Source organism: Pseudorca crassidens, chromosome 16, assembly GCF_039906515.1.
Source record: "Pseudorca crassidens isolate mPseCra1 chromosome 16, mPseCra1.hap1, whole genome shotgun sequence".
In the NCBI taxonomy this organism is placed as follows: Eukaryota; Metazoa; Chordata; class Mammalia; order Artiodactyla; family Delphinidae; genus Pseudorca; species Pseudorca crassidens.
The window spans coordinates 53602677-53630659 of NC_090311.1; the positions used below are offsets into that span (position 1 = coordinate 53602677).

General features: G+C 48.6%; 2 protein-coding genes across 2 annotated transcripts; one reads left to right on the top strand and one right to left on the bottom strand.

Annotated features, from left to right (window-relative positions):
• Positions 1–2773: 2773 nt before the first annotated feature.
• Positions 2774–7296, top strand: LOC137208519 (mannose-binding protein A-like). Its single transcript, XM_067708919.1, has 5 exons — positions 2774–2940; positions 4564–4756; positions 5144–5260; positions 6129–6203; positions 6846–7296. Exons 2-5 carry the CDS (start codon positions 4573–4575, stop codon positions 7217–7219), a joined length of 750 nt encoding a protein of 249 aa, XP_067565020.1. The 5' UTR covers positions 2774–2940; positions 4564–4572; the 3' UTR covers positions 7220–7296.
• Positions 7297–17419: 10123 nt separating this feature from the next.
• On the bottom strand, positions 17420–27882 carry SFTPD (surfactant protein D). The gene is made up of 7 exons (XM_067708920.1): positions 27684–27882; positions 22081–22197; positions 21698–21814; positions 21268–21384; positions 20797–20913; positions 20122–20205; positions 17420–17858 (listed from the first exon to the last, which is right to left on the bottom strand). The coding sequence occupies exons 1-7, from the start codon at positions 27880–27882 to the stop codon at positions 17485–17487; spliced, it is 1125 nt and encodes a 374-aa protein (XP_067565021.1). The 3' UTR covers positions 17420–17484.
• Positions 27883–27983: the final 101 nt, after the last annotated feature.

Consider the following 27983-nt stretch of genomic DNA (forward strand, 5'->3'; position numbering starts at 1 on the left):
TCAAAGGGGTTGGGGTGTTTACTCCACATACTCCAGTGGGAGGCATTGCAAAGTACCATGGCAAAGGGCATGGATATATATTTCTATGAAAAGAAAATGTGGAAATCAGGAGAGTAATTCAAACCACCAGGGTTATGTTTGCCAAATTTGTTTACTTTTGCAAAGAACGAGCGTTTCTGAAATTTTATTAATAGCTCTATAGTTATTTCCTTATTGTAGTTCGAGTTTCACTGTTTAATTTTTATTTATTCCTTATTTATTTATTATTCCTTCTTTATTCCTTATTTATACTGTCTTTTTAAAAATTAAATTTATTTACTTATTTTTGGCTGTGTTTGGTCTTCGTTGCCTTGAGAGGGCTTTCTCTAGTTGTGGCGAGCGGGGGCTACTCTTCCTTGTGGTGCGCGGGTTTCTCATTGTCGTGGCTTCTCTTGTTGCAGAGCACAGGCTCTAGGCACGCGGGATTCAGTAGCTGTGGTGCGCGGGCTTCAGTACTTGTGGCTCATGGGCTCTACAGCGCAGGTAGTTGTGGTGCACGGGCTTAGTTGTTCTGCTGCATGTGGGATCTTCCTGGGCCAGGGATCGAACCCCCGTCCCCTGCATTGGCAGGCAGATTCTTAACCACTGCGCCACCAGGGAAGCCCTATACTGTCTTTTTAAAACTATCAATTTATCTGTTGTCTAGAGTTGACAGCATTCCGAGGCCTAGTTTTGAGTCTTGTGTCAGTCAGATTTCACTCTACTTATTTTTCACTGTGTTCAGTAGTTTTTATAAGGTGAATTCTAATTTACCTGATCTTCATCTGAGAGAAGCCTGAGGTGCCTGGGTTAAGGGTAAGGTCCTCCATTGCTTTTACGTCCCCATGCTACACTAGATTGTGATGAGCTGGGACCCTTGAAAAACAAGTTTTCATCTTGGCATGAAGGGAAAATTTTAATAATAATAATAATAGCAAAATAATACTAATAAGCATACATTCAAACCCCAGATCTATGACAGGACAGACCCAATGGATACGCATCCTCGAGGGGGGGCTTCGTCCCACCAGAGTCAAGTATTTCTCATTGTCCCTTTGCTCGCAGTGCATATCCCTCCCTCCTCCCGTTCTATCCTCTTCCCTCCTTCTAAAGCCATCTTTCCTCTAAGTCTGTAGGACATATAGGGTCCTGGTTGTATGTGAATCTCTCAGCTTCAGATTTCCACCTTTCTGGGAGGTCTGCTCATTTGCCGTAGGGTTCGAGAGTTATTTGTCCTCTGAGCCTATGGGCCCTTCGGAGTTGTGTCAATGGCATCAGGAAACACAGCCCTGAGGGGGGGGTCTTCTTTACAAGGGGCCCCTCTCAGTGCCTGGCAGCCTCCTTGATAAGAGGAACCTGGGGGGCTTGCTGAACAGGGCACAGTGACTTGAGTACACAAGGGCCGATGACTCTTGAGGGTCGAAAGCAGCAATCACAAGGCAGAGTCCAAGGGAAGCGGCCCTACCCCTGCTCCACCGCAGGAAAAAAGCAAACCTCTAGAGTTGTTTGGTGAGACTAAGTGTTTCAAAGAGTGGGTGTAAGTTTGGGGGAAGGCAGGAATCAAAAGTTATATCAGTGACTTGAAAAAGGCCACTTGATCAGCCTCTGGAGATAAGAACCAGACACTCCTGGAAACCCAGGCGTGGAGGAGCCGCAGACTGATCTGGTGTCTGCCCTGCTCAGCGTCTCTGCTTCCCTTCTCACTCTCTCAGTGGATCCTCCCCACGTGCCCAGCCCTGAGTTACACCCTGGAGACAAGGAGGGGAATCAAATGCAGCTCCTGCCCTAGAAAAGTATTAAAAGCACTGGGAGAGTGGGCACAGATGTTAGCTCTAGCTGGAGGCAAGTCAAGAGGGCCACTTGGAGGACACGATGCCGGAGGATTCCTTTGTTCCACAAATGTTTGAGCGTTGATTCCGTTTCCAGGCCCTCTTAGAGGTGGGGAAGCAAGATGCCTGTTGTCATGAAGTTCCTGTTCTAAAGGAGTGGGATGGTCAATAAATATGCAACCAAAGAAATAAGACAATTTTACATAGAGAAGAATTATAAGCAGATAACTAAAACAGAGAATTATAATTTTGTGATAGAATGGTTAGGGAAAGCCCTTTCTCCAGCAATAATATTTAAGATGAAATCTGAACGACAACAAGCAATTATGCAAAGATGGAGAGAAGTGTCCTAAGCTGGAAGAGCTAGTGCAAATGCCCATGTTCAGCTTTGAATTTGAGTTGTCTACAAACACTTCCTTTCCTTGTGCCTAGCGCTGCGACGCACCCAGACAGGGCAGCTGACGAATGTTCTGAATGACAAGGGAGGAATGAGGTGACTCAGTGTTGTAGGTGTTTAACCCCTTCCCTCCTGCTCCTAGTAAATTAAATATGAATGGAAGGGGGAACTAGGCAGAACAACTGATACACAGGTGTACGCCTGTACATGTGTGTCTGCATGAGCACGTGTTTGGTAGGATGTCTATGCATGTCCCTTCCAGAGACAAATATTTGGAAAGAACTGTCCTCTGGGATTCTGATCTATGATCTGGGAATCTGTGATTCTAGAGGATCAGATAGCAGAGCTATAGAGACAGATGCATGGGAGGGAGCAGTGGGAGGAGTCTGGGGTGTTGCAGTAGAGAGCTGCCCAGTGCTAAGCTGGAGACCCCACCAGCAGCCCTGGAGAACTGCCCAGGATACAGCGGTTCTAAGGATGGTTGTTTATTAATCTGGGGTTGAAGGCCAGTCCAGCACTGTCCCTGGTCACCAGACTAATTGGGGCTGACATTGCTGAGGCGTCTGCCAGAGGCCTAGGCTGGAGGACCAGCTTCCCTGCCATAGCCTCTGTGCTCTGAGGAAGCCCCTAGTAAGTCATTTCTGAGGACAGAAGAGGAGGCCTTGGCCAAGAGTCTGGCCACTTGGCTTGACCCTGGTGAGTTCCAGGCAGGGGCTGTGGTGGGGTTGTCAGGCCCCCTGAGGGCCTCTGTCTCTCTGACCTGGGGCCTTGTGCCCTTCCTGGATCCAGGTTACCATCTGCAAACTAAAGGTGGTCTTTTCAGCCAAACAGAAGAATGGAAGTGGGGTGTGTATGCCAGCAACATGTTTAGCTCTGGCTTTGGCCTCCCACATAATCAGGGGAGCTTAAGAGAGAGGGAAGGTGGAGAAGATTTGATCAAGAAAATTCCCTTCTGGGACTTCCCTGGCAGTCCAGCGATTAAGAATCCGTGCTTCCACGGCAGAGGGCACGGGTTCCATCCCTGGTCAGAGAACTGGGATCCCACATGCCACACAGTGCAGCCAAAACAAAATAAACAAACAAACAAACAAACAAAAAACAACAAAAAAGAGAGAGCACATAAATAAATTTAAAAATTAAAAATCCTAAAAAAAAAAAGAAAGAAGGAAAGAAAGAAAATTCCCTCCCAACTTCCTACTTCTCACTGAGTCCTGGAGGGAAGGAAGGGTTAAGGGAGCTGACAGGCCAGGGTGGCCAAGGACAGATGCAGTAGTTATGCAGGGACGTTGGAATTAGAGGTCAGAGAGGAGCAGAGGGATAGGCCCATGGGGGCTGGGCTGTGAGGCTTCCTGGAAGGGGACCAGCTCGAGCAAAGGCTGGATGGGAATCTGATGGCTGGATGGGGCCACAGAGCCGGAGAAGCGTCTCGGAAGCATGCAGAGGATCCTGCCAGGAGGAGTATGAGCTGACCCTGCTGGGCCCAGGGTGAACAGAAATTTTAGGAGCCTGGGTTCTGGCTGGAAAAATGGCCTCTCGGTGGAAAATCTCAAAGCAAGGGAAGGAGGTAAATCTAAGTGGCAACTGGCCAGGATCAATGACCAAAGAAGGTTCCATTCTCAGGGTCAGAACAAGTTTCCATACCTCAGGGTACTCTGGGTCCCGAGTCCCAGCAAGTGCCTGTCACAAAGTAGAGACTTTATTAAACAGGATGATTGACAGGTTGTTGGGGAAACAGCTGTGATTCTGGGGGTGGTTGGGGCTCTGTGGTGTAAAACAGATTTTTATGCGACACGAGACAACGGATGTTGTAAAACAGGTCCCGCCAAGCAATGGGTCACACGCTATAGTTTGAGTCTACCTTTAGCGTCCATAGGAAGGAGAAGAAGAGGGAAGTTTAGGCTACTTAGGCCCTCAAGAAAGGGAGTTGAGACGAGAGTAGCCAAAGGTCATGCAAGAAATGAGCTGTCTTTGCCGGGCCATCGGGAACAGGGCTTGTGTGGCATTTGTAGACCCTGTGGGCTTTCGTGCTTAGGGCTGCCTAACCAACTAAGCCTTGGGCCCACAGGGCATGAGAGCCCCAGGGAAAGTGGGCCCCTGTGATATTACTCTTGCATCTATATTTGTTTTAGCACTGATCTAACTCTAATACATTTTGCTTGTGCTAGTAATAGTTTTCCTAGTAGCCTGGGAGTAACTCAGGGCCAAGAGTTGTGACATCCCCCTCTGTGTCAGCTGCCCCGAGCACAGGGTCCAACACATCAGAGATGGTAGCAAACCAAATGAGATGGAATTATTTTCTTTGACTTTCTCCACTCTCAGGTAAGGACCATGTTCCTGTTTTTGTCACTTCCTGTCCTCCTTCTGTGTGTGGTGACAACATCCTGCTCAGAAACAAAAGGCTGTGAGGATGCCCAGAAGACCTGTTCAGTGGTGACCTGTGGCATCCCGGTCACCAACGGCACCCCAGGCAGAGATGGGCGAGATGGACCCAAGGGAGAAAAGGGAGAACCAGGTATAGGACAGGCCGCCCTGACTTCTTAAATCTTTTACCCCAACGGGAGAGTGTTCTCTATAAGGGCTCTGGCACAGAGACATGAGGAGGCTCACCTTTCATTATGGTAGATGATGATTCACTCAGAAAAACTCCTGTAAAAGGGCATTCTCTCCAAAATAAGGATGCTTCTCTGGCTCTCCAGGATCCCTCACTGCCACCCAGGAATTGGTGATGCTCAGGGAGCTGGCCCTTAGGACAGGCCATCCCCTGAGACGCAGGAGGATCTTTCTTCTTTGGGTCACTACTAGCTGAGTGGTGGTTTCTTGGGGTCAATCAAATATTGAGCTTTTGGAGAAAGAGAATGAGTGACAGACACTGGGTCACATTTCCTTCCTCTTCCAACAGGGCCAGGGCTCAGAGGCTTGCAGGGCCCTCCAGGGAAAATGGGGCCTCAAGGAAATATAGGGAATCCTGGGCTTCCAGGACCAAAGGGCCACAAAGGAGATCGTGGAGACAGTTCGGGTAAGGAGCTCACCCCAGCAAGTGATGTGGGCTGAGGGGACCCAGGACCTGGGAATTCCAGGGCCAGGTGGGAGGTGCCCCGTCTCCTGCTGCCCCACTGGAAGATGCTCAGCTCTGCTTCCTGACCCAGCGCCCTCATTCCTCTCAGTTCCTTGGGGCCCAAGGGGATTCCCACTGGTGCCCGGGTATAGACTTCCGAACCCTGCCCGCCTCACCCTCAGCAGACCTCTGTAGGACATGTGCCCTGGCCCTTCTTCAGCTGCAACAGTCCAGTATGTGGTTCCAGGCTGCAAGGGAGGAAACTGGTCCTCTCTGCTGTTGGATTTTGTCTGTTGTCACAAGAGTGGCATGAAAAGGGTTGGCCTCATAGGACCCCTGGATAATGGGGGACATCACAGCAACTTAGTTCAGAGTAAAATAAATTCAGTAACAACAAAACCAAAAGGATGACCTCTTACTTATATTTGTCCACTGGCCTATCAGAATAATAAACGTATTAAAGAGTTTGCCTAGAATAGGAAATGAAAATATGATTAAGAAAAATTTTCAAAAAGGAGAAAAATTAGCTGGGCCTTTTCTTATAAATAATTATAATATTGCAATATTTAAGCAGTATATGAAGAAAAGGATCCAGAGCTATAGTTTATGGTATTATTATTATTATTTCCAGAGTTATAGTTTACAATAGTTACTAAGTATATCTGAGAAGGCAGGAATACAGTTTTTTTCCCCTTTTGCTTCTTTTTGTTTTCTTATTTTTCTGGAATACGAATACTTTTCAGTAAGCTAATTTTCTTTTTTCAAAATACTCTGCTCTCCAATTGAGGGTCTTCTTCTAAATAAATATCCTCTCCCTATTGCTTTATAGTTGCCGAGGCTAAGCTGGCTGACTTAGAGGGACGGATAAGGAGCCTGAAATCACAACTGGATCACATCAAAAAGTGTAAGCTTTTTTTCTGTCCCCAATGTGTTCTTGACTCTAACTTTTTTCTCCAGAATGCTCTAGGTTTTGGGGGGACGGTGGAAAAGAACTTACACTTATGACAACTTATTATATACTAGGTGGGAATTTTCTCATAATTTGGTTTTATTCAATCGTCTTGCCATCCCTATTTGTGGGTATTACACCCATTTTATTTACAGGTGAGAAAAAAATAGGTCCGGGAAGTATAGATAATTCATTCAACAGCATACAGTTAGGAAGTGGGAAGGAGGATGGCGTGGAGGTCTGCTGACTCTGGAATCTTTGCTCCTTCCTTAGCACCCACGGGCCTCAGATGGCAGTCCATGCCTCTTTCTCATCCTGGTGCCCATGTCTGGCAGTGGGGCTCAAGCATGTTTCCCTAGGTCCACCTGTACTGGAACAGTTTTTAACAGATATTTGTCCTAAGGATGGGATATGCCAGGAGAGCCCCGGCTTGCTGCCAGGGACTTGCCTTCCACCTTCTTACTAGGATCTCACCAGAGGTGGTAGAGAATGGGGCTCAACCCCAGACTCCCAAGTTCCCAGAGAAGGACTTTTTCATCTGCTGTCCCAGGCTGGGCTTGAAGCCAAGTCAACCTCACCTACATTTTGTGATTTCAGTGCAAAGCTTCTCCTTGGGTAAAAAGTCTGGAAAGACGCTCTACGTGACCAACGGTGAAAAGATGCCTTTTTCCAAAGTGAAGGCTCTGTGCGCTGAGCTTGGGGCCACCGTGGCCACCCCCAAGAATGCTGAGGAGAACAAAGCCATCCAGGACATGGCCCCTGACATTGCTTTCCTGGGCATCACAGATGAGGTGACCGAAGGCCAGTTTATGTATGTAACAGGAGGGAGGATGGGCTACAGCAACTGGAAGAAGAATGAGCCTAATAACCATGGCTCAGGGGAGGACTGTGTCCTCCTCCTAAGAGATGGGCTCTGGAATGACATCTCCTGCTCCTCCTCCTTCTTGGCCATCTGTGAATTCCCAGCCTGAAGAGGCAGGTTCCTCCGCCCCCTCCTTGGCTCCCTGCTGAGGTCCCTGCTGCTCTGAAAGAGAATTCAGTGCCAGTTTCCCCATGTCCAGTGTTGATTCATTCCTTCATGGGGATGGGAGAAAAGCAAGGGGACATATTTGACTGTGGGGGGATGAAGTGAAAAGAGACTGACAGTGGGGCATGAGGGTTTCTGGTCCAGTCCAGTCCATGGCAAAGGACACCTTCTGTCCTGCCAAAGAGCACAGCATTGGGTCAGAGTCAATCTCAGAAAAAGCACATTCAAACCCTCTCCTTTTTTAGTGAGGACACTGCAGCCCAGCAGATGGATCAATGGAGGTCCACATCTGTGTCCGAGCAGGCAGTGTCTCAGCTTCCAAGAGATCCAATTCCCATTTTTCCAAGTTGCCACTACCTGGTGTCAGAGTCTCCTTCCCATGGCTAGCCCAGCCCTGTCTACGACATGAGTGTTGTTTTTAGATGTTCATGAGCTATACACTGAAACTGTGACACTTGGCAGTGTCCTACATGGGTGACAGCGAATAGTCCTAGGAATCCCCTCACTTGCCCAAGTGGCTGTGGCCTCCCAAGGGTCATTAGGGTGATCTTGGGAACAAAGGGCAGCCTTCCCTTCCCGCATGCTTTTAGGAGACTCTTTTGATATTGTGGCCTATGCCGGTATCGCGGGAGGAGGCAAATGGTCAGGCAGGCTGGGTCCTTCCGTACTAGGGCATCATCGGTCTTAATGCCTCCATGTTCAACATCCCCTTTCTTCTGTGACATCCTCATCCCATTATAGGTCAATGGGTCCATTATTCTTAGAGACAAGAGGGAAGATCTCCCTAAAGGTGCATTTCACACACTGGGGGGCAAATGAGGCAGCACCATCCAGTCAGCAAATAAAACCGCCCCTCTGAGCAGAGTTCTGACACCGTCTTGGCCCACAGTCAAGCTCATGACCGTGGATGTTCTCGAGAAATCTCAGGGTGGACGGAGCTGAGATTCTATGGAGCCCAGGCAGCAAACTGGGGGAAGAGGGTGAATTCCGCTTCCAGCTGTATGCCAATCACAAAATGAAACTGAAAATATTTCATGAATGGGCTAAGGGCCACTTTAACTTCATGAAATATCTTTGCTAAATTAGTTTTCCATTTTATTTTTCTTTGTATCCGAACTACCAGAGGGAGCGCCTCACACTTGGTAAGTGCTTGATGAGTGTTTGTTGCATGGGTGCACCAAACCCAGGATCCGAGAACTGTCTTCCGTTTTTGTTACCTGCCAATTTTTTTCAAACTCATTGTGCCCTGAACACTTATCACCAATTTCTCAGTTCTATAGAAAGTCAGTCTGAGTGAGTTAGAATGGCAAACACACCCTGCTCTTGAGATGGGGACTTTGAGTTTAAATTATGTCTATAAGTCAACAGTCTCCCATGAAGGTATATAGATACAGCCAATGTGATTGCAATTTGCTTCCTGTACTAGAATGAAAATAACTACCAAAACTTGCAACATACGAGGCCCAGGCTCTGGCCTGGATTCTGGATCCTGGTACGGCAAGGCCTTGTTCCCGCAGGACAGACTTTCTTTGGAGTCTTCCAGCTCTACTGTTCTCACATTTTAGCCATGCCCAAGCCAGAGGACAGGGGCTTGGGGTACCAGCTGAAGGCCTAGCACTCACACTCCTCAAATCCCCTTCCTGCCCAGGACCAGCCTGCCTCCCTTCTCTGGCTGTCAGAGGTGGGCGGGAACCAGGGTTCACAGTTTGCTCATTGCTGTCAAGGTTGTTTGCTCATTATTGTGTAACTGAACTATGCTTTAGAACCTGCCAGGAATCAGGGATTTTTTTTTCTTTCTTTTTTTTTCTCATTAACCAGGAAGGGGTTGAACATTATCATGGAGTGTGGGCTGGAGATGCCGGAAAGTGGACTTTGAAAATTGATGTTGTCCTCCTAACCCTAAGTGGCTGGTGGGGTGCTGGGAAACGAGGAGGATCTCAGGGTGGGGTTCCACCTGGACTGGGTGCCCTTAGTCATGGTGGCAACCTGTGCGGGGAGGAGAACAGTATCTCTAACTATGGACCCGTGATTTGTCCAAGCAAATACAAGTGTCATGCTCAAAAGCAGTGAAATGCAAGTAAGCATTTATTAGCCTAACAAACGCCTTGGGCTGGGCCAGCTGTCACCGACCCCAAACCCAGCCTGCCCTGTCCTGGCAAGCACAGCGCTTATGCCACCTCATGCAGCTCTCAGAGCAGTGACCCACAGAATTGCCTGGAATGCTAGCCAAAGTCATAGGCTCTCAGCTCCACTCTGCACCCAGCGAATCAAAATCTCAGAAATCTGTTACGTTCACGAGGCCCCGAGGTGACCCGGGTTTTTTGTCAGTTTGGGAAACGACTGCCCTAAGAAATATAGTCACCATAGCTGCTTTCTGCCTCCCCCTCACTTTCGCAGGAGGGCCTAGAGCCAGGAAGCCAGGCTTCTCCTTTCCTTGTAGACCCTTCATGAGGTGAAGGGCGTCCTGCTTCCCTCTGTACACTTTTTCTTCCATGTTTGTTGAGATATAACTGACATATAGCACTGTATAAGTTTAAGGCGTACAGCCTGATGATTTGACTTACATACATCATGAAATGATGATCACAGCAAATCTAGGGAACATCCATCATCACATATAAATAGTGCTTCACTCTATATTGTCAGACCTGAAATAATCTCCTGTCAGCTGATCGACGTCACTAGTAAAAAGCAGCTGCTGACTGAAATCCTTCCCTGTGCATTTCCAGGGTCTTCTTGTGACCCCTGGGAGTGGGTCTGGGCCTGGAACAGCCCTGGGGAGCGTCAGAGAAGGTGAGGCCCTGGGCAGGTGAGACTCTGGGTGGGGAATTGTGTGTACATGGACTTGGGGGTATTCGCATGTATTTTTGGGCGTGTGTGAGCGTCTGTAGGAAAACCAACAGACCCAGAGCTTGAAGTTCCCAGCATCCTGTTGTTAGGGGGCTCAGCCTCTGCCCTGCCCCCAGCCTGTGTCCAAGCTGCTCTCTGCACACCCTTCACTGAGGACCATTGGCTCTGAGTAGTTCCAGGGGCTCTGGGTAAGGTGTGTGGGTGCTTGGTTATGGACTCAAGGGTCCGCAAGTGGCTGTGAGTTGTGTCCTGGGACCCGCTAGGGCTCAACAGAGACCGTCTGGGTGCTAATATGATCCTCCGCCCCTGCCAGGTCTTGGATTGTATGTCACCACTACCCCCTACCCCAAAATCCTTATCTGACCACTGAATCAAGGTTGACCCAGCCCCAGTCACCATTATGATGCCCTATTTTATTTTCTTATTAGCAATTATAGTCACCTGAAATCAACTTGACCATTTACTTGTTTAAGTTATGTCAGTGTAGCAAAGTCAATGAAGAGCCAGACCGCCTGGATTCAAACCCTGGCTCTACCACATTGTAGCTGTGTGACCCTGGGCAAGTCACATACACTCTCTGTGCTTTAGTTGCCTTCTTGGTAAAATTGGAATAATAACAGTGCTCACCCCACAGGGTTTTCATGAGGGATAAATGAACCAAACAAATAAGGCACTGAGGTTAGCATGGCCTGCAGTAACTGCAGGCAGGCGTTCATTCTTGCTGCTCTTGTGATTATTATGAAATTCGATCACTCACCTCTGCAGTCCCAGGGCCTAGAAAAGGACTGGGAACCACATGCACACTCAATAACTGTTGAATAAAGAAAAGAATGAACAAATGAATGACTGAATCTAAGTCCTCCCCGCAAATGAGTGTGACCCAACTCCCTTCTCTGGAGCTTGACTCAGCTCCAAGCTGGATCAATGAGAGAAGCAGTCAAATTTATTTTGGAATACGGCTGTGGGCACAGCCTCCGTTCTCGGGTTATCGGGTTCAGTGGCTTTGTACCCCGCCAGCTACAGCCTCCTGCTGCCCTCTGCTGGTGTCTCTAAGACAGGGCCAGCAAACTCAGAGCTCATATGGCGAGCCAGGTGAGAGGCGGGGTCCCGTGAGCCCCTTGTCTTCGACTTCAGATGATCCTGTTTTCCTCTCCTCCCTCTTTCCCCGGGTTGCTACACTCCCTTGGAATGCCTTTGCCTAAGAGTCCCTACCCTGCAGGGCCAGATGTCCTCGCCCACTGGGGGACCACACGTCTCTGGCACCCTGGACCCAGACAGCTTAAGACCATGCTCACAGTTACATGGTCATTCTAGATCAGTGCACTGAGGCTATGGGCTAAATTCCAGATAAGAGAAAAAGCAGTGCCACTTCCCTCCTCCCTGACCAGGGAGCTGTCAACCCCCTGGAGCCCCAGGGCAACAGGTGTCAAATCTGACCCCAGGCCACAAAGTAAAGGTTAAGGGAGGGCTGAGGAGAGATGCCAAATTCCCTTCATCCTTGCCCTGTTTAATTATGACCAGTGCCTGAAAGGAGATGAATATATTGTTTTAAAGTTCTCTTAATCTCTCTCATGTTTGTGGTTATAGCACCTGTTTTATCTCTACTACTCTGCCTGTTGGTGTTTTGTCTTTTTGGGTTTTTTTACATAGATTTATCGGGATATATTTTTCTAATTTGCCTTTTAAAACGTCTGGTTTCTGGGTTAATTGATCATTTCTTTTATTTTTTAAATATTTCATTAATTTCACTTTTATATTTATTTGTTTTGGCCTTTATTTTTTGTTGTTTTTAAAATTTGTTTTAAAAAGATGAACACTCAATTCAATTATTTTCAGTGCACCTTTTTATGGTTTTTTAATTTTTAATAACAAAAGTAAAGTATATTTTCCTCTGACTATAGCTTTAACTATAGCTCATAGATTTTGGATACTTATTACTGATTAACTTGATTAATTTAATTTAATTAAATTAATTTAATTACTACTAAGATTGTGCATTTTTTCATGTTTCCATACTATTGGCCATCAGTATTTCTCCTTTTATAAATTCCCTCATCTCATTCTTACTTATCCCATTTTTTCTACTTAGATATTAATTTTCTTATTGATTTATCTGTTATGTACTTTGCAAATAAATCAGACTTTTCTGATTTTATGTTGTGTTTTACTTTTTGGCAGAGACGTTTTCTATATTTTTGTGTGTAGATATATCAATATTTTATTTGGATTTTCTTCTCTGATAGTCTTAGATAGCTCTTTTCCCTTCTAAGACTACATAAACCATACTTACATTTTCTTCTGATTTTGATTTTGATATATAACTAAAAGAATCTGACTTCATTTTTCTTCCAAATGCTTAACTTTTTAATTCAGTATTACTAATTGAACAATTCATTATTCTCCTACAATTTGGGTATTCTATTTCTATTTTTATCAGGCATATATAAGATATATATGTATATATATGTATATTTGGACCCGTTTTGGGAGTCTGTGGTTTTTTACATTGTTTTATCTAGTCCTGTGTCAGTAATACACTGTTGTAACTATGTTACAAAACTCTATGTTCTAAAACTCTTTAAAATAAAATGACCACGTCCATTCTCCTTATGTTTTTAAATTAATGTTTATGACTGTTCTAGGATGTTTCTTCTTTCATCAGAGCTTTGGAATCATTTGATGAAGTCCTCACAGCCTCAATCACTCTTTTTTGGGGGCATTGAATCTTTGGAGAATTCACATCCCTCTCAGACTCTCTGTAGCTGGGGACCAGGCATCCCAGGCTTGCACAAAACCCACCACTGGTTTTCTTCCCTTTCCTGCCCTGGGCCATCTTTCTGGTCACAGGATGCGTTTGCTTGGCCTGAAGTTGTCATCTGACCTTTTGGCCCTGGCCTGGCCCCAGCCACTTACCCCTGAAGTGAATGAAGTATTCAGGGGGTTAATAAACGTGCAGAAAGTCTGGCAGTGAGGTCATGGTGCTATTTCCTCATATCAAAGAGCCTGGAAGCATCTTGAAGGCACTTTCTTCAGGCCTACGAATAGACTTATAAGCAGGAATTAAGGATTTCATTCATTCAACTCTTCTACTTATTCACTTGATCCATTCTGTCTCCTTCCTAAATAAATAGGAAAAGTACCATTCTGCTCAGGCAGGGCCCTCTTGAGTCCTTCTGTGCCTCCAGGCAGTCTGAGAGAGACTATACTGCTTAAGTAAATGGAGATCAAATATGTGAGTATTCAAAACGTATCCAGTAGGGATGGGCTACACATGCTGCAGTAACAACCCCCAAACCCCAGTCAAAATCCAAGTGGATCTGCGTGATCCCCAAGGGCAGTTGTTTTCCATCCATTTGCTCAGGTGTCCAGAATCCTGGCTCGTCCAACTTAATAACCACCAACACTTCTGTGCTCACCAGGGCAGCAGAAAATTGGGCATTTCAGAAATGTGCACTTGCCCTCAACTGCTTCCATCCAGAAGGAATACATGTCACAGGGTAACGCCTACCTCCATAAGGCCTCTCTTATTGAAACAGTGAAAAACAATAAAATCTACCCAAAGGTACCAGTTATTAGCTATACAGAGGCCTAATAGTCACAGGCAATTAGGTTGAACAACAATAAGTGTCTTGGTCTCTGAGTATCTTGGTGCCTTCACAAGAAGATGGCTCTCCTCTATTCTCCTGGTTAAAAGGCTCTATAATCCATCCACTCATTCCCAATCTACCCCTTGGGCACCTTCACTGCCCGTTGCTGAAGCACAATTCTACAGCTGACCTCTAATGTTAAGGAAGTGCAGGCCTGTAGCATATGTGAGGGCATGACCAGCTGTTTCCATCTGTGTATCCAGTGCCTGGATAAGTCTTTGGCATATAAATTAATATTTTTATTTCTTCTGATAGGTACCTGGTATCTTTGCTCTACTATATAAAACACGAGTAACCCAAAAAGATCCAGTACACGATTAAACTTGAATTAAGGACATCTGGAAGGTAATAGTGATTGAGAATGCTCTGAATGTAAGCAACTCAAATGCCAGTGATTTATTTATTTATTTATTTGTTTTTTAAAGTTAAGTATTTTTTAAATTAATTAATTTATATATTTTTTGGCTGCGTTGGGTCTTCGCTGCTGCACGCGGGCTTTGTCTAGTTGCGGCAAGCGGGGGCTACTCTTTGTTGCGGTGCGTGGGCTGCTCATTGCGGTGGCTTCTCTTGTTGCGGAGCACAGACTCTAGGCATCTGGACTTCTGTAGTTGCGGTGCGTGGGCTCAGTAGTTGTGGCTCGCGGGCTCAGTTGTTCCACAGCACGTGGGATCTTCCCGGACCAGGGATTGAATCCGTGTCCCCTGCATCGTCACGGGGATTCTTAACCACTGCACCACCAGGGAAATCCCAATACCCGTGTTTTATGTCAGTGGAATTCAGAACAAAGATAGAATCCTAGAAAAGTAAACATCAGAGGGCTTCCCATAGGCTGCTCAGTATGGGATGTGGGCTGATCTGGTGACAGGAGGGTTGAGAACCAGGACGCAACTTGAGAATATACTATAAAACAGGGACTTCCTCGTGTGGTTGTCCCCTCTCCAGGTATGGAAGGCTCCCAGCTTGCTCCCATGATGTCACCTGGCATTGCGAGTGTCATAACATCTCTTGAGAATAAGGGTCACACAGCTCTGGCTTCATTTGGCACCTAGGCTACCAAACTAGGGACACGGCTACTATGGTCGGGGTGGGGCTGACATTGTTTAAGTTCTATGTTGACCTTTGCCCATGAATGATGGTGTAGGAGAGACCTCTGTGCTCAAGAATGGGTAAGGACCTGCATTTTCTGAAATACTTGCCTCGATCCTCTGCTTTAATCGGGCTGTGTTTGCAGAACCCAAATGACCCACCTTACTTATTCTCTGCGCTGGAAAGCCAACCAGAGCCCCGCGGCCCGTGGTACAGGTTGATCTGAAGCTTCCTCCTAGGCTTTGGGGTCTCAGCGTTCCCGGCCTTCAACAACACAGGAGATTTTTTTTTCTTCCTATGCAGTCACATAGTTCTGCCACTCTTTCCTTCCCTCTTGTCAAGAAATAGGCTTGGCTTACATATTGGGATGAGTAGTGATCACCCATAGAGCATTGTCCAGACCACCATGACCTCGCAAGGATCCCAGTGGCCATACTGTACAGTGTGGCTCCTCCCCAGCCCCCAGGGTGAGCTGATTGGATCAGAGGTGGGCATCTGAGACAAGTAGGTGCATTTCTACATAGTTTTGAATTGATATCAAGCAAGAGTTTCTGATCTCTGGGACACACGAGAGACCTGGACGTGGGTGGAGGAAGCTGGTGTGTAAAGGAGGGAAAGAGGTGAGGATGGGCAGAGAGAGGCAGAAGCCAGGGAGGTGGCACAGTGGTGCCTGTGCACCCCCAGTCCTTCGTAAGTCAATTCAGAATCCTCTGTTCTTTAAAAACACCCTCTTTTTGGCTTAACTAGATCCAGTTGTTTTTCTTATTTGCAATAAAAGCAAATAAGTCTGTTCTAAGCTCCAGGCCTTTGTACTGCAGAGTTGTTTGCTCGTTATCGTGTAACTGTTTATGTTTCAGAAGCTGCCAGGAATTGGGGATTTTTTCAAGTAACGGGGGAAAGATATGAACAGGGAGGCTGAGCTGCATGCTGTTGAGACGTGTGGCTTTTGTTTTCAGATGTGCCGTCCCACATATGAAGTGTGGCTGCAAGAGTGTTGGGAAGACAGGTAGGGCTCGGGGGTCCCATTCAGAAAGGGCCAGAGAGGGCAGTCCTCCTGGTGCCTGGGAGCAAAGGAAAGAGTGGTAGGTTTCCTGTCTGGGGGAGGGGTATTCGTTGCCCCCTCCCATGAGCCTATGGTTCATCCAGGCGTCATTCCAATTTCTTAAGCACAGACGTCATTTAAATCTTCCTTTGCAGCAGTGTGTCAATAAAATCAACTAAATATTCAGAGGCCTTTGGCCTAAAAATTTACAGGCCAGAAGTATAAGCTCTGGGGTCAGATGGCCTTTTTCATGAGCTGTAGCACCGGTACTACCTGTGCAAGTTCCCTCCCTCTCTGTGTCTTAGTTTCCATGTCTGTAAAATGAGAAGGGTTTGAGTAGATTATCTCTGAGGCAGAGTGGAGAACATTCCCGGAACTGCCAGGCAGGAAGAGGTTTGGGGATGAATTTGAACATGGCTGGGCACCCTCTGTGTCTGACATTTCAGAAGGGATTAGGACTGTGCAGATGGTATGTTCTCCCCTGAGCCAACCACAGTCACACTGTCATGGGTAGAGAGAGATCCTGGGCGGTCAGGGGTGAGGGGAGTCTACTGGGTGTAAGGCCACTCAATCTGGCCAGAGAGGAAGGTGCCTCCCTGCCAGGTCATCCCTCTGTAACTGTGCAGTTTCCTAGGCTCAGGGCTTGAAGCAAGAGGCAGACACTGAGACCTCCCAGCCCCGGGGCTCCAGATTGCATTGGCTGGAGGAGTCTGGGGTTCGGGGGGAGGTCTTGAACAGGGCTCTACATGGGGGAGGTATCAATAGAAAGGATTTGAAGCCGTGGGAGAGAATGAGCCCAAGCCTGGAGCGAGAATAAGGAGAGAGGGGAACTGGAGCTGAGGCTCCCGAGCTCCTCTGTGGAGCAGTCCAGGAGAGGAGGAGGGATGAAACTGATGCAGAGCAGCCAGAAGGATAAGAAAATTGCAAGCACAAGAGGAAAAGGGAAGGAGGAGGCAGTGATCAGCTGGGTCAAATGCGGCCGATGGCTGGAGGAGGTGGAGGGCAGAGGAGGAGACGCTGGATTTTGTAACAGGAAGGTCTTGGAGATCTCATTTTAGCCCTTGCCCTGGGAAAGCAGGCTGGCCCCCTTTTCCTCTGATAGGTCTTCCTGGTGTGAAGCCAGTTTCAAACTTTATTCTGAGGGAGGCGTTCCATAGCAGCCCTGCCTGCTGGGCTCACCCATGGCTCTGTGGAGAAGCCCTGGCCAGCAGAGGGTCACCTTTTTTTTTTTCTTTTTTATAAATTTTATTTATTTATTTATTTTTGGCTGCGTTGGGTGTTTGTTGCGGTGCACGGGCTTCTCATTGCGGTGGCTTCTCTTGTGGTGGAGCACAGGATCTAGGCGTGTGGGCTTCAGTAGTTGTGGCTTGCGGGCACTAGAGCGCAGGCTCAGTAGTTGTGGCGCATGGGCTTAGTTGCTCCGCGGCACATGGGATCTTCCCGGACCAAGGTTCGAACCCGTGTCCCCTGCACTGGCAGGTGGATTCTTAACCACTGCACCACCAGGGAAGGCCTGAGGGTCACCTTTTTATTGGGACATTGGCAGCACACAGCTCTGGGCAGTGCCCCACCCTCCCTGGGGGCTCAGAACTCGCAGATCACAAGGCACCGGTCTCCGCAGGCCTTGTCGTTCCACGTGCCATCGGGATAGATCTCCACGCAGTTCTCTGTGTCTCTGTTGTTGGGCTCCCCGGGGGCCCAGTTAGAATACACCAGGGGCTCCCCTGTGGGGTAGGTGAACGTGCCTTCCTTCTTGTTGTCGGTCATGCTCAGGAAAGCAGACTTGTTCTGGTCTGCGACCAGCTGTTTCAAGGCCTCGTTCTCGGCTGCAGAGCGTGGCGAGGCCATCTTTCCCCCGGCCTGTGTGCATATCTGCTGTGCATCCTGAAAAGTTTTTTCAAAACCTCCCGTCTTGAAGATCTTCTCCCCGACACCCCGGCCACTGGGAAAGAGGTCCACTAGGGGAAGAGGAGAGTCAAGTTGGGGTGTGGCAGCACCTGGACCTTTGTGCTCCAACCAGAGCCCCCCAGCCTCCCATCCAGGGTACCAGGGCACCAGATAGGATGGAAGTGAGGCACTGGTTCCAGAGCAGCCCTGGCTCCACGATGCGCCCTGTGAGTGGTGCTGTGGTCTCCAGTTACAGGTGAGGACCCTGGAACTCGGGGAGCTTACGTAAGAGGCCCAAAGTCACACAGATGTCAAATGTAGAGTGAGGATCAAACCTTGTTGGATGTGACACTAAAGCTTAGACGTGCACTTTCTGTTCCTCCCCATGTCATATGCCAGAATTGGTTTCTCAATTACCGTGTAGATTGGAATGACTTTGGCCAGGGAAATGACACGGTGCTGACCAGGGCAGTTCCTAAGAGTGTGGGAAACACCATGCAGGGGGCTCGCTCTCACCCCTGCATGATGGCTGGGCATGTGGGGTTGTCAGAAGGGGGTCTGTACTGTGTGAAGGGGTGAGGGGAAAGGAGAGGAGAGGGTGGGGCATCTGAGAGCAGCGACATGCTAATCTCTGCACTGGGGGCAGCCCAGTGTTGGCCTCTTGATATGCTTACGGGTGATGCCCCAGCCAGTCAGCCTCCCTGGACCGCTGGGCAGGGGATGAAGGCTTCTGAGAGGTGTGTGTGGGAATGGGGGGCAGGAGTGGGATCGGCGCTGGAGAGACCCCTGTTTGGGAGTCAGAAGGCCACGTGTTCAGCCCCAACCTGACAATGACGGTCCAGGTGGGCAAGGGAAAGTCACTTCCCTTTTCAGGGTTTCCCATTCCTTATTTCTAAAGCAGGTGTACACTACATAAAAGCATCGCCTGTGTGACATGTTAAGTATCTCTTATTCCTTCATCCTATCCCCATCCCTTTGACTTCTAGGCTCATGCATGGAAATCTTCAGGGCTCCTAAGAGGGCTCACTGGACTGGGTAGGAACCCAGACTACACCCTGACCCACTGCCCTTCTCCTCTGAGTAGTTTCAACAAGGACTCAGAGGCCAGATTCTCCACGGGGTCAGGATGGCACCCAGAGCAGCCCTGGACAAGGTCAGTGCAAGTTCATGCGCCATAATTGGGTTTATGTCCCATGCATCTGGGACATGCGTGAATATGCCCATATATCCATCTGGAGGTACACAGGTGGAATTAAGGTCCATCTGGATGGGTGTGCATATGTGTGTGTGCATACGTGTGCCTGTGTGCACATGTATGTAGATGGTGTGGAGTGAGCGATGGTGTTTAAGTACCCACACATGTGGCCGGTGCCTATGCCCATGTTCTCCTTTGTTTACATCAGTGTGCGTATGAGCAAGGGAACGGGTATGCAGATATGTTTGTAGAGGGAGGAGAACATCAAACGCTGGAAACTCTCATCCTTACTACTTAGGTACTTAGTTGGCTTGAGCCCTTAGGAACCAACCCTATATCCCACCCCTGTATGCTCTACTCCTTCAGAAAACTCTTCTTTTTTTGGATCATGAGGTTTGATGAATGATGTGGACTCAAAGCTGATGTCAGGGAAAGCAGAGAAGGGGGAGGGGCAGTTGGGGACTGAGGCAGAGAGTCCCAAAGGCACCGGGTGGTCAGGTGCGCACTCCAGGAGACCTCTGCCTCCTTAGGATTCCAGGCTTAGGGAAGAATCTCTGCTTTAAACACCCAAGGAGATGCAGGGAGAGTCCAGCACTGGCCAGAGACTGGAGGCAGCCTGCCCCTGCCAGACCCAGGGGCATCTTTAGGGTGAGATACTCAGTGGCCACCCAGCAAGGTTGGGCCCCACCAGACTTGAACCCCATGAGCAGCATCCCAGCCCCTGCTCACAGGACTATGTCTGGATTCTCTGCTGCCTGGGCTGTGCAGCTGCATCTCTGGGTACTTGCATACCTGGCTCCACAGAGGGAAGAGATGCATCGTGGGTTGGGTGTCCCCTTGTCTATCATAGGGACATGCCCAGAGTAGGCAGGGGTGAAAGTCTCCTGCATTGGTGACAAGGACTGCATTCTCCTCCTTTTCCCTTGCATCTCCTTGCAGCTCCTGGAGTACGTGGCTGCACTGCTGTGTCCCAGCCCATCCTTAGCCCCACTGCCTGCCCCAGTTCCAGGTCCAGTCCTAAACATGGTCCCAGCCAAGTTCAATTTTAGACCCAAGCCCAGCCAACTCCAAGCCAAGACCCAGACCTAGGATGAGGCCCACCGTTGGTGTCTGGTTCAGGTTCAGGTCCAGGAACTCACCTTTCTTATAATGAGAGAAAGCATTCTGGAGGCGTTGTAGCTGTCCCTGTAAGGTCTCCATCCGCTGCCGGAGAGCAGTGATGTCTGCAGGGCAGAGAGGTCGAGTGAAGAAAGGTCCAGCACAGCCTGGGATCAGCTCAGAGCCCGGGCCTCAAGGGAAGGGTACCCAGTTGCAGACACATATTGGGGGTGGGGGTAAAGAACTGGGACGGAGCCCTAGGAAGCCCACATCTGCTGACATAGGTGGGCCTGTGCTGCCCACAGGATTTCCTATGTTTCTGCTATGAACACTGTTCCCTGAGCAGGTCCCTGCACCACACTGACACTGAACCAGGTGACACTGTAATTCCAAATTCGAGGAACCTGATAACACTTCCTTTTGGGGGGTGGGAGTAGAGGAATACATGTAGCTCAAGTACTTCCCATCCACTGGGTTATTTGAAGTTCAAAGCTATCTGATGAATTGGGAAGGGAGGTGCGCTCGTCCCGAAGATCAGATAGAAAAACTGCTCAGGTTGCCCTCCAGCGAGTCATAGATGCTAAGACCAGCGTCCGCTTTGACTTCCAGCCCCCCACCTGTAACTAAGGGGGACGCCTGAGAGGAGGGCCCGGGAGGGCCTCCTCCCACCCTCCGTCCCCACCCGTGCCCTTGTGGGGCCCCCAGATCTTCCTTACCTTGGAGTCCACTCTCTCCCTTCGCTCCTCTGTCTCCAGGAGCACCTCTGTCCCCCTTCAGTCCCGGGGGGCCCCTGGCACCTGGAGGTCCCTGTGGACCCATGGCTCCAGAAGGCCCTGGGATCAGAGAAGAAGAGTTGGGTGAGTTCTGAACACATTTTCTAGCATTTTCACCTCCCCCAGTACATGGACTATCTTATCGTCCAGCAATACGCTCTCCCCATATACATATGTCCCTCTGTGCCCTGAACCCAGCCTTGCATCCTCTCTGTGTACTGACTGTCCCTGTCACCCAACAACCAACCTTCCCTGTACATAGACGGTCCCTGCTACTCGCCCTACCCTCTCCCTAGAGACAGACAGTTCCCAGAGCCCAACACTGGCTGTCGCCCTGGAGTGCTAGCTCTGACCTGGCGCGTGGTGATGGTGGGCACAGGGGAACAGGAGCCCAGCCCAGCTTCCATCACTCACCTGCTGCCCCAGCACTTCCAGGGGCTCCGCGTTCACCGGGGGCACCTCTCTCTCCTTTAAGACCTGCAGGGCCTCTTGCCCCTGGGGAGCCCTGCATGCCCGTGGCACCCACTCCTCCTGAGGAAGGAACAAATTGGGACGAACACGGCTGAGAGTGCGCTCAGCACTTATCATTGCCTCGGAAGTGGAGCTTTTCACCCACAGCTCCAGGTGAGAGAATGAACTGGGAGACGGTGCTCCTTAATGCCTGGCCTCCTCTGGGGAGGGTATCGGGGAAATACGGTCAGTGTGGGAATCTGCGGAGAGAGACCCTGGCAAGGCCTACCCGCTGCAGATGGTCCAGGCTTTTCCAGGCACTGTGCGCATGCCTTAGGCCCCATCACAGACTGCCACGCCTCCTTCCCACACCCGTCACATACCAGCCACCTACCACTGGGTCCAGTCTCGCCTTTGGGGCCTGGTGCACCTGCAGGTCCTATGTTCCCCTGCCTCCCTGAGGGACCGTCTCTTCCAGCTGGACCAGGCATACCTGGAGGTCCTGGAGGCCCTGGGGAAAAGGACCAGCCCAGTTAGTGACACTGAATCTCCTTGGAAGTGGGAGTGCCTAAAAGATGAGGGCAGTAATAGAAGTCTGAGAGGCAGCATCCTCCTAGAGGTGCTGCCCCACAGCAGCTCCAGTCTTCCCTGAAATAACCCAGCGCCACCTTGGAAACAGCCTTCTGCCTCCTTCCTGGGGTAGAATCTGTGCATGCCTACCGGCACGTCCTAGCGACACCACCTGCAGACACCTGCATTCCATGCCCAGCTGCTCACCAGGTGGTCCGGTGTCTCCCTTTGGCCCGGGTTCTCCAGCAAAGCCATTGTCCCCTTTGGGCCCAACTGGGCCAGCTGGTCCAGGCATCCCTGCTTCTCCTACAGGTCCTGGTAAACCTGTGGCAGCAGAAAAAATGGGCATAAACCTGGCCCCAGGCCCCGGAGGAGCCGGAGGATATTCCTTCAGGTTTCTATAAGGTGTAGACACTTCACCTCCACAAGACCCGGTCCAGTGGTGATCCAGGAAATGGGCATCCACATCCCCATTTTACAGGTGAAGAAACAGGCTTGCCAGAGCTGGAGGCAGATCAAACCAAGACCTGCCCTGACTTTCCATACAACGCACCTTCCCCTGCCCCAAGGCCACAGTATTTATAGCAGGCAAGCCTGTCAGCTTTTGCCCTTGATCATGGACTCCTTGCCCTCCCCCTTCCCAGAACCAAAGTTTATATCAGAAATGACACCAGATGCTAATCACCAGAGAAATATAAATCAAAACCACAATGAGCTACCACCTCACACCTGTGAGAATGGCTATTATCAAAAAGTCAGCAAATAACAGGTGTTGGAGGGCGTGGAGAAAAGGGAACCTTTGTGCACTGTAGGTGGGAATGTAAACTGGCACAGCCACTGTGGAGAACAGTATGTAAGTTCCTTAAAAAATTAAAAATAGAACTACCATGCAATCCAGCAATTCAACCTCTGTGTATTTAAACAAAGAAAATGAAAACACTAACGCAAAAAGATTTATGTGCCTCCAAGTTCATTGCAGCATTGTTTATAGTAGCCAAGTGGAGGTGGCCTAGAGCCTAGGTATTCATGGATAGCTGAATGGATGGAGAAAATGCAAGGCGTATATACAATGGAACATTATTCAGCTGTAAAAAGGAATGAAATCTTGCCATTTGCAACAACCTGGGTGAACCTTGAGGGCATCATGCTAAGTGAGATATGTCAGACAGAGAAAGGTACCATACGATCTTACTTACATGTAGAATCTAAAAAACAAATGAACAAAACAGCGTGCTCATAGATACAGAGAACAGATTGGTAGTTGCTAGAGGTGGGGTTGGGGAGTGAGCAGAACGGGTGAAAGTAGTCAACAGGTACAAACTTCCAGTTATAAAATAAATGAGTCCTAGGAATGTAATGTACAGCAAGGTTCCTATAGTAAATAATACTGTGTTACACGCTTGAAAGTTGTTAAAGGCGTAAAAGTTCTCATCACGCACACGAAAAATTGCAGCTCTGTGTGTGGATGGATTTTCATAAGGCTTGTCATCATTTCACAATATATACAAATATAAAATCATGATGTTGTTCACCTGAAAGTAATATAATATTATATATCAATTATACTGTAATAAAAAGAAGAGAAAAAGCTATGTAACATGCTCTTAAAACTATAGAAATTAGACCAAATTATTATGCATCATTAAGTGATAAAAGTATGCTATAAACACTCTATTTAATATGATTCTGTTTCCTAAATATGTCCATGAATGTGTAGGGCGTGTGCACACATAAAACACATTGGCTAAACCACAAGAACAGCACATACAAAAGTGTTAACTGTTGCTGTTTCTAAGTGGTACAATTAAGGTATTTTTAATTTTCTTCCTTTTATCTTTAGTGACCACTTATTATTATTATTTTTTTACACATATTATTTTTTATTGGAAAAATGACCAAACATTTTAAACTTGTTACCTCAAGAAAGACTGCCCAAGTCTGAAATTATATGAGATCTACCTCGATTTAAGAATTTTACACTCTGTGTAAAATTGTGAGTTTGGTTATTCTTTCATTGAGATGAAATTCACATCATATAAAATTAACCTTTTTGTTTTCGGCTGCGCGTGCAGCTTGTGGGATCTCAGTTCCCTGACCAGGGATCGAACCTGGGGCCCGGCAGTGAGAGGGCTGAGTCCCAACCGCTGGACCGCCAGGGAATTCCCTAAAATTAACCTTTTTAAATTTTACAAGTCATTGGCGTTTAGCACATTCACAACGTGGTGCAACTACCACTCTATTTAGTTCAAAAATATTTCACCAACCCCAAAGAAAACCTCATATCCGTTATCACTCTGTCCCTGCTTCTTCCCAGGCCCGGCTACCACTATGCTGCTTCTGTCTCTATTACTTATTCTGGACATTTTATGTAAATACATACAATATATGAGCTTTTGTGTCTGGCTTTTTTAACTCGGAGTGACGTTCTTGAGGCTTATCCAATTTGTAGCGCGTCTCAGCACTTCATTCCTTTGTGTGGCTGAGCAATGTTCTAGCGTATGAACACAACACGTTCCGTTTATCCATTCACCACGGATAAACGTTGATGGACACATGGGTTGTTTCCATCCTTTGGCTGTTGTGAATAAAGCATTCATGTGCAAAAAAACAAGAGAAGAAATGACACCTGTCAGGTGCTGCTAACTTATTCATTCACTTATTTGTTCATTTCCTCATTGTTTCATTTATTTGTTCGCTGGGAAACGAACTATGGAACATAACTTTCTGCTTAGCACTGAGCAGGATGTAAATGTTAGCACCAGGTCCTGGTCTGCAAGGGATTTGTCACTGAATTTTAAACTGTGAGGCATGGGTAACGAGCGAGGAAGACAGTTTATGAGATGTCCCTCCTCCCATCCCAGCACCTCCAACCCCAGCACACACACATAGTCGGAGGAAACAGGACTTCAAGGAGAAGAGAGGTGACATTTCAGATTTGGAAACTGTGCCCCAGGGTAAGAAAGGCCAGGACCTGCCTGGGCCAAGCATGTGCTGGTGGTGGGAGACTGTGCATTTGATGGGTGGCTGAGAGCTTCTGTGCTGGGCATTGTGTTCTGCTTTTAGTTACAATCCTCACTAGGCGTGAAATGGAAGCATAGAGGATGGGCCCCGCATCCCAATCCCACAGTGTGCCGTGCTCAGGCAGAGACATCCTGGCCCCGGGCCAAGCCTCTCTTGGGCTCCCCACTGGCCGGGGTGGCAGCAGGTACATGGGAAAAAAGCCACTCCTTAGAGGGGAGCATTAGAGGTTGCCCATCCTTGTGCAGAAACTGTGGAGGCCATGAGAGCACCCTTTTCAGCAGCAAGAACCATGCCTCCCAAAGCACTCGTTTTGCATCCTAGCATCCCCCGAAGTCCTAGCCCTGTACCTTACTGCCACCCGAAGTGAAGTTTTATGCACCACCGATTTGGCCAGTCGTAACTATTAAAATTCCTCCTGTCTTGGCAATTTACATTCATTTATTCCACAAGTATTCACTGAGCTTCTACTAGGTACAAAGCACTGTCCTAAATGCTGGGATTTTATTAGTGAAAAAAACAGACAAAACCCAAATCCCTTCCTCATGGAACTTAAACTCAACTGCATAGAAATAGATAATCAAAGTTAAAATGTAAAACATATGATAATTTATAAGATCAGAATAAGTGCCACAGAGGAAAAATAAAGCATAGAGTATTGGTGGGGCCGTGCAGTGTTCTCTCTCCAATAGGAGGGCCAGAGAAGGACTCTGTCTGTGACTAAAGCCATGAAGGAGGTGAGGAGTGAGCCATGGGGATGTGTGTGGAAAGAGCAAGGCCCTGAGGAGGCAGGGGGCCAAGCGTGCTTAGGGACCAGCGACAAGCCAGTGTGGTCAGAGCCCAGGGAGAGTGGGAGGAGTGGAAGGAAATGAGATCAGAGAGATCAGCAGGGGTGGAGGGTGGTCTTGGGGACTGCTGTGGGGTGTGAGGTTTTACTCCAAGGGAGATGTGCGCCCCTGGGAGGACTCTCTCACCGAATCCTTTCGGGCGGAGGTCTTGGAGGTGCTGAGGAATGAGGGAATTGTCCTTGGAAATTCAGCCCCCCAAGCAGGGTCCGGGTCTTATTGGCCCTGCATGAAATGTCTGGAGCATCACCAAGTGACCCAGCTCCACCCTCTACCTCTGCCCAAGGGTCTCTCCTCTCAGGCCCATCTTGTCCTTTACAGCAGGTTCTTGGGACCACGTGCATCAGAATCTTTTCACCAGTGCAGACTCTGGCCCCACCCAGACTTACTGGGTCAGGATTCTGGGGATGCTCTGATCTCCAGGAAATCCTCAGACCCATAACAGTTGAATAACTAAAGTGCCTGGGACTGAGGAGCCAGAGAGGAGCCTGGTCCTTGGTCCAGCTGTGCAGTGTTCTCTCTCCAAGCACCGACCCAAGGCCAGGCTTGGAACGCACAAGAAGCGGGGGGCTCAGCCACATCCATGCTGCTCAGAGAGCCACTGTAGGAAAGGCTCCCTACCCCACACCCTGCCCCGGGATTCAGTTCAGGGCCCCACTGGGAGCTAGAGAGAGCTGGCACCTTGAATACCGCCCTTCTCCTGAGTTCACTTCCAGGCAACCTTCTCCAAGCCCCAGCCCAGTTATGTTGGGAACTACTTTCTGTCTGTTAAGGACAGACCGATAATTGTCCCTTATCCTACAAAGCCTGGGGATGTTACCTATTCTCCCCAGCTTAAATGCTGCTCGTTTTCTTCCTCCCCAACCAAAATGCAAACTCCAGAAAGATAAAGACCTCAGTTGATCCCTGCATAGCCCTGGCCTAGTGCCATGGTGGTCCCCTTGTTCTTGTTGCTGGTTCATTGAATTCTCACTTCTTGCCAGTAAGACCCAGATCCTCCCCTGTGGGGCAGTATTTCTCGGACAATTCCCTTAATAATCAGTACCTTTGGAAACCTCAGGAGAATTCACCTGATTGGTACAGCAAGAAGATGCAACTTTATCCTGAAGACTCAACAGGAAAATGAAGCCCTGGCTCAATTATTTGTTGCTGTGTAGTAGATATTATTCCCATCTACAGATGAGCAAACTGAGACTCAGAGACACTGAGTGGCTTGTCTCTGGGGGGGTCCCTGCTGTGGAGCTGGAGCTAGCAGTCGAGCACAGATGTGTCTGATGCAGAAGCCCATGTCCTTTTCATCTTCCACGTTGGGTTTCATATAGCACCTTTGTGTCACAATTTTCCTACCTATCAAATGAGATTAATACATCCCTTGTAAGACTTTTGGTGGGATTAAATAAACCACTCAAGTGAACACCCAAGCACGGGGCTGAACAAGGAAATGTCAGCTGCCTTTCCTTCTCTCCTCTCTCCATAATGTATTTAGGGAAAATCCTTTTGACCAGGCCTGAGTATGGGGCCACAGAGCCTCATCCTTTCCCACCCCTCATGGAGTAGAGTTTAATTGCATATTAAAAATATTTAACATCCTGCAGAGGCACCATTTAAGCAGAATGAACAACAGTTAAGTTCTGGAGTACGGTTCTAGAGGACCCCAAATACCAGTCGTTTACTCACTGTTTGCTCCTTCTTGGGTGGGTGGAGTCAAGATCCTAGGGGAGGAATCAGGGCAGCTGCTGACGGAGCTGGGGGCTCGGGGCAGCCCGTCTTTGCCAACCAGTAAGGCTGTGTTTTAAGTGTGCTGGATATCTGGAGGAAACCCACCCATGCGGGATGAAGAAGACCATCTCCAAGGTTTACACAGCAGAAAATCCAGAGTTTCTGGGTTGGTTACAATTTCAATGCCCACCCCTTCCCACCAGGACAAGCCCATGGTCCCAGCTCTACCTGGATCCCCCTTCTCGCCCTGGGGGCCTTCTCTCCCATCTCGTCCATCACGACCAGGCAGGCCCTTCTTCGGAGGGTTACACATGACCAGGGTGCAGGCGTTGGCCAGTGTTTTCTGGGAATAGGTCTTCATTTCTTCCCCCAGAGACCTTGGGGGCTGTGAGAGCAGAATCAGCGTGGAGAGAGGGAGGAGAAGCATGTCCTAGGCAGAGGAACAGGAAGAAAGGGGCCATGCTTTTGGTGCGAGGATGTGGATTTTAGGGCTTGGCCTAGCTCCTGGAGGTGAGGAGAAGCACTTCC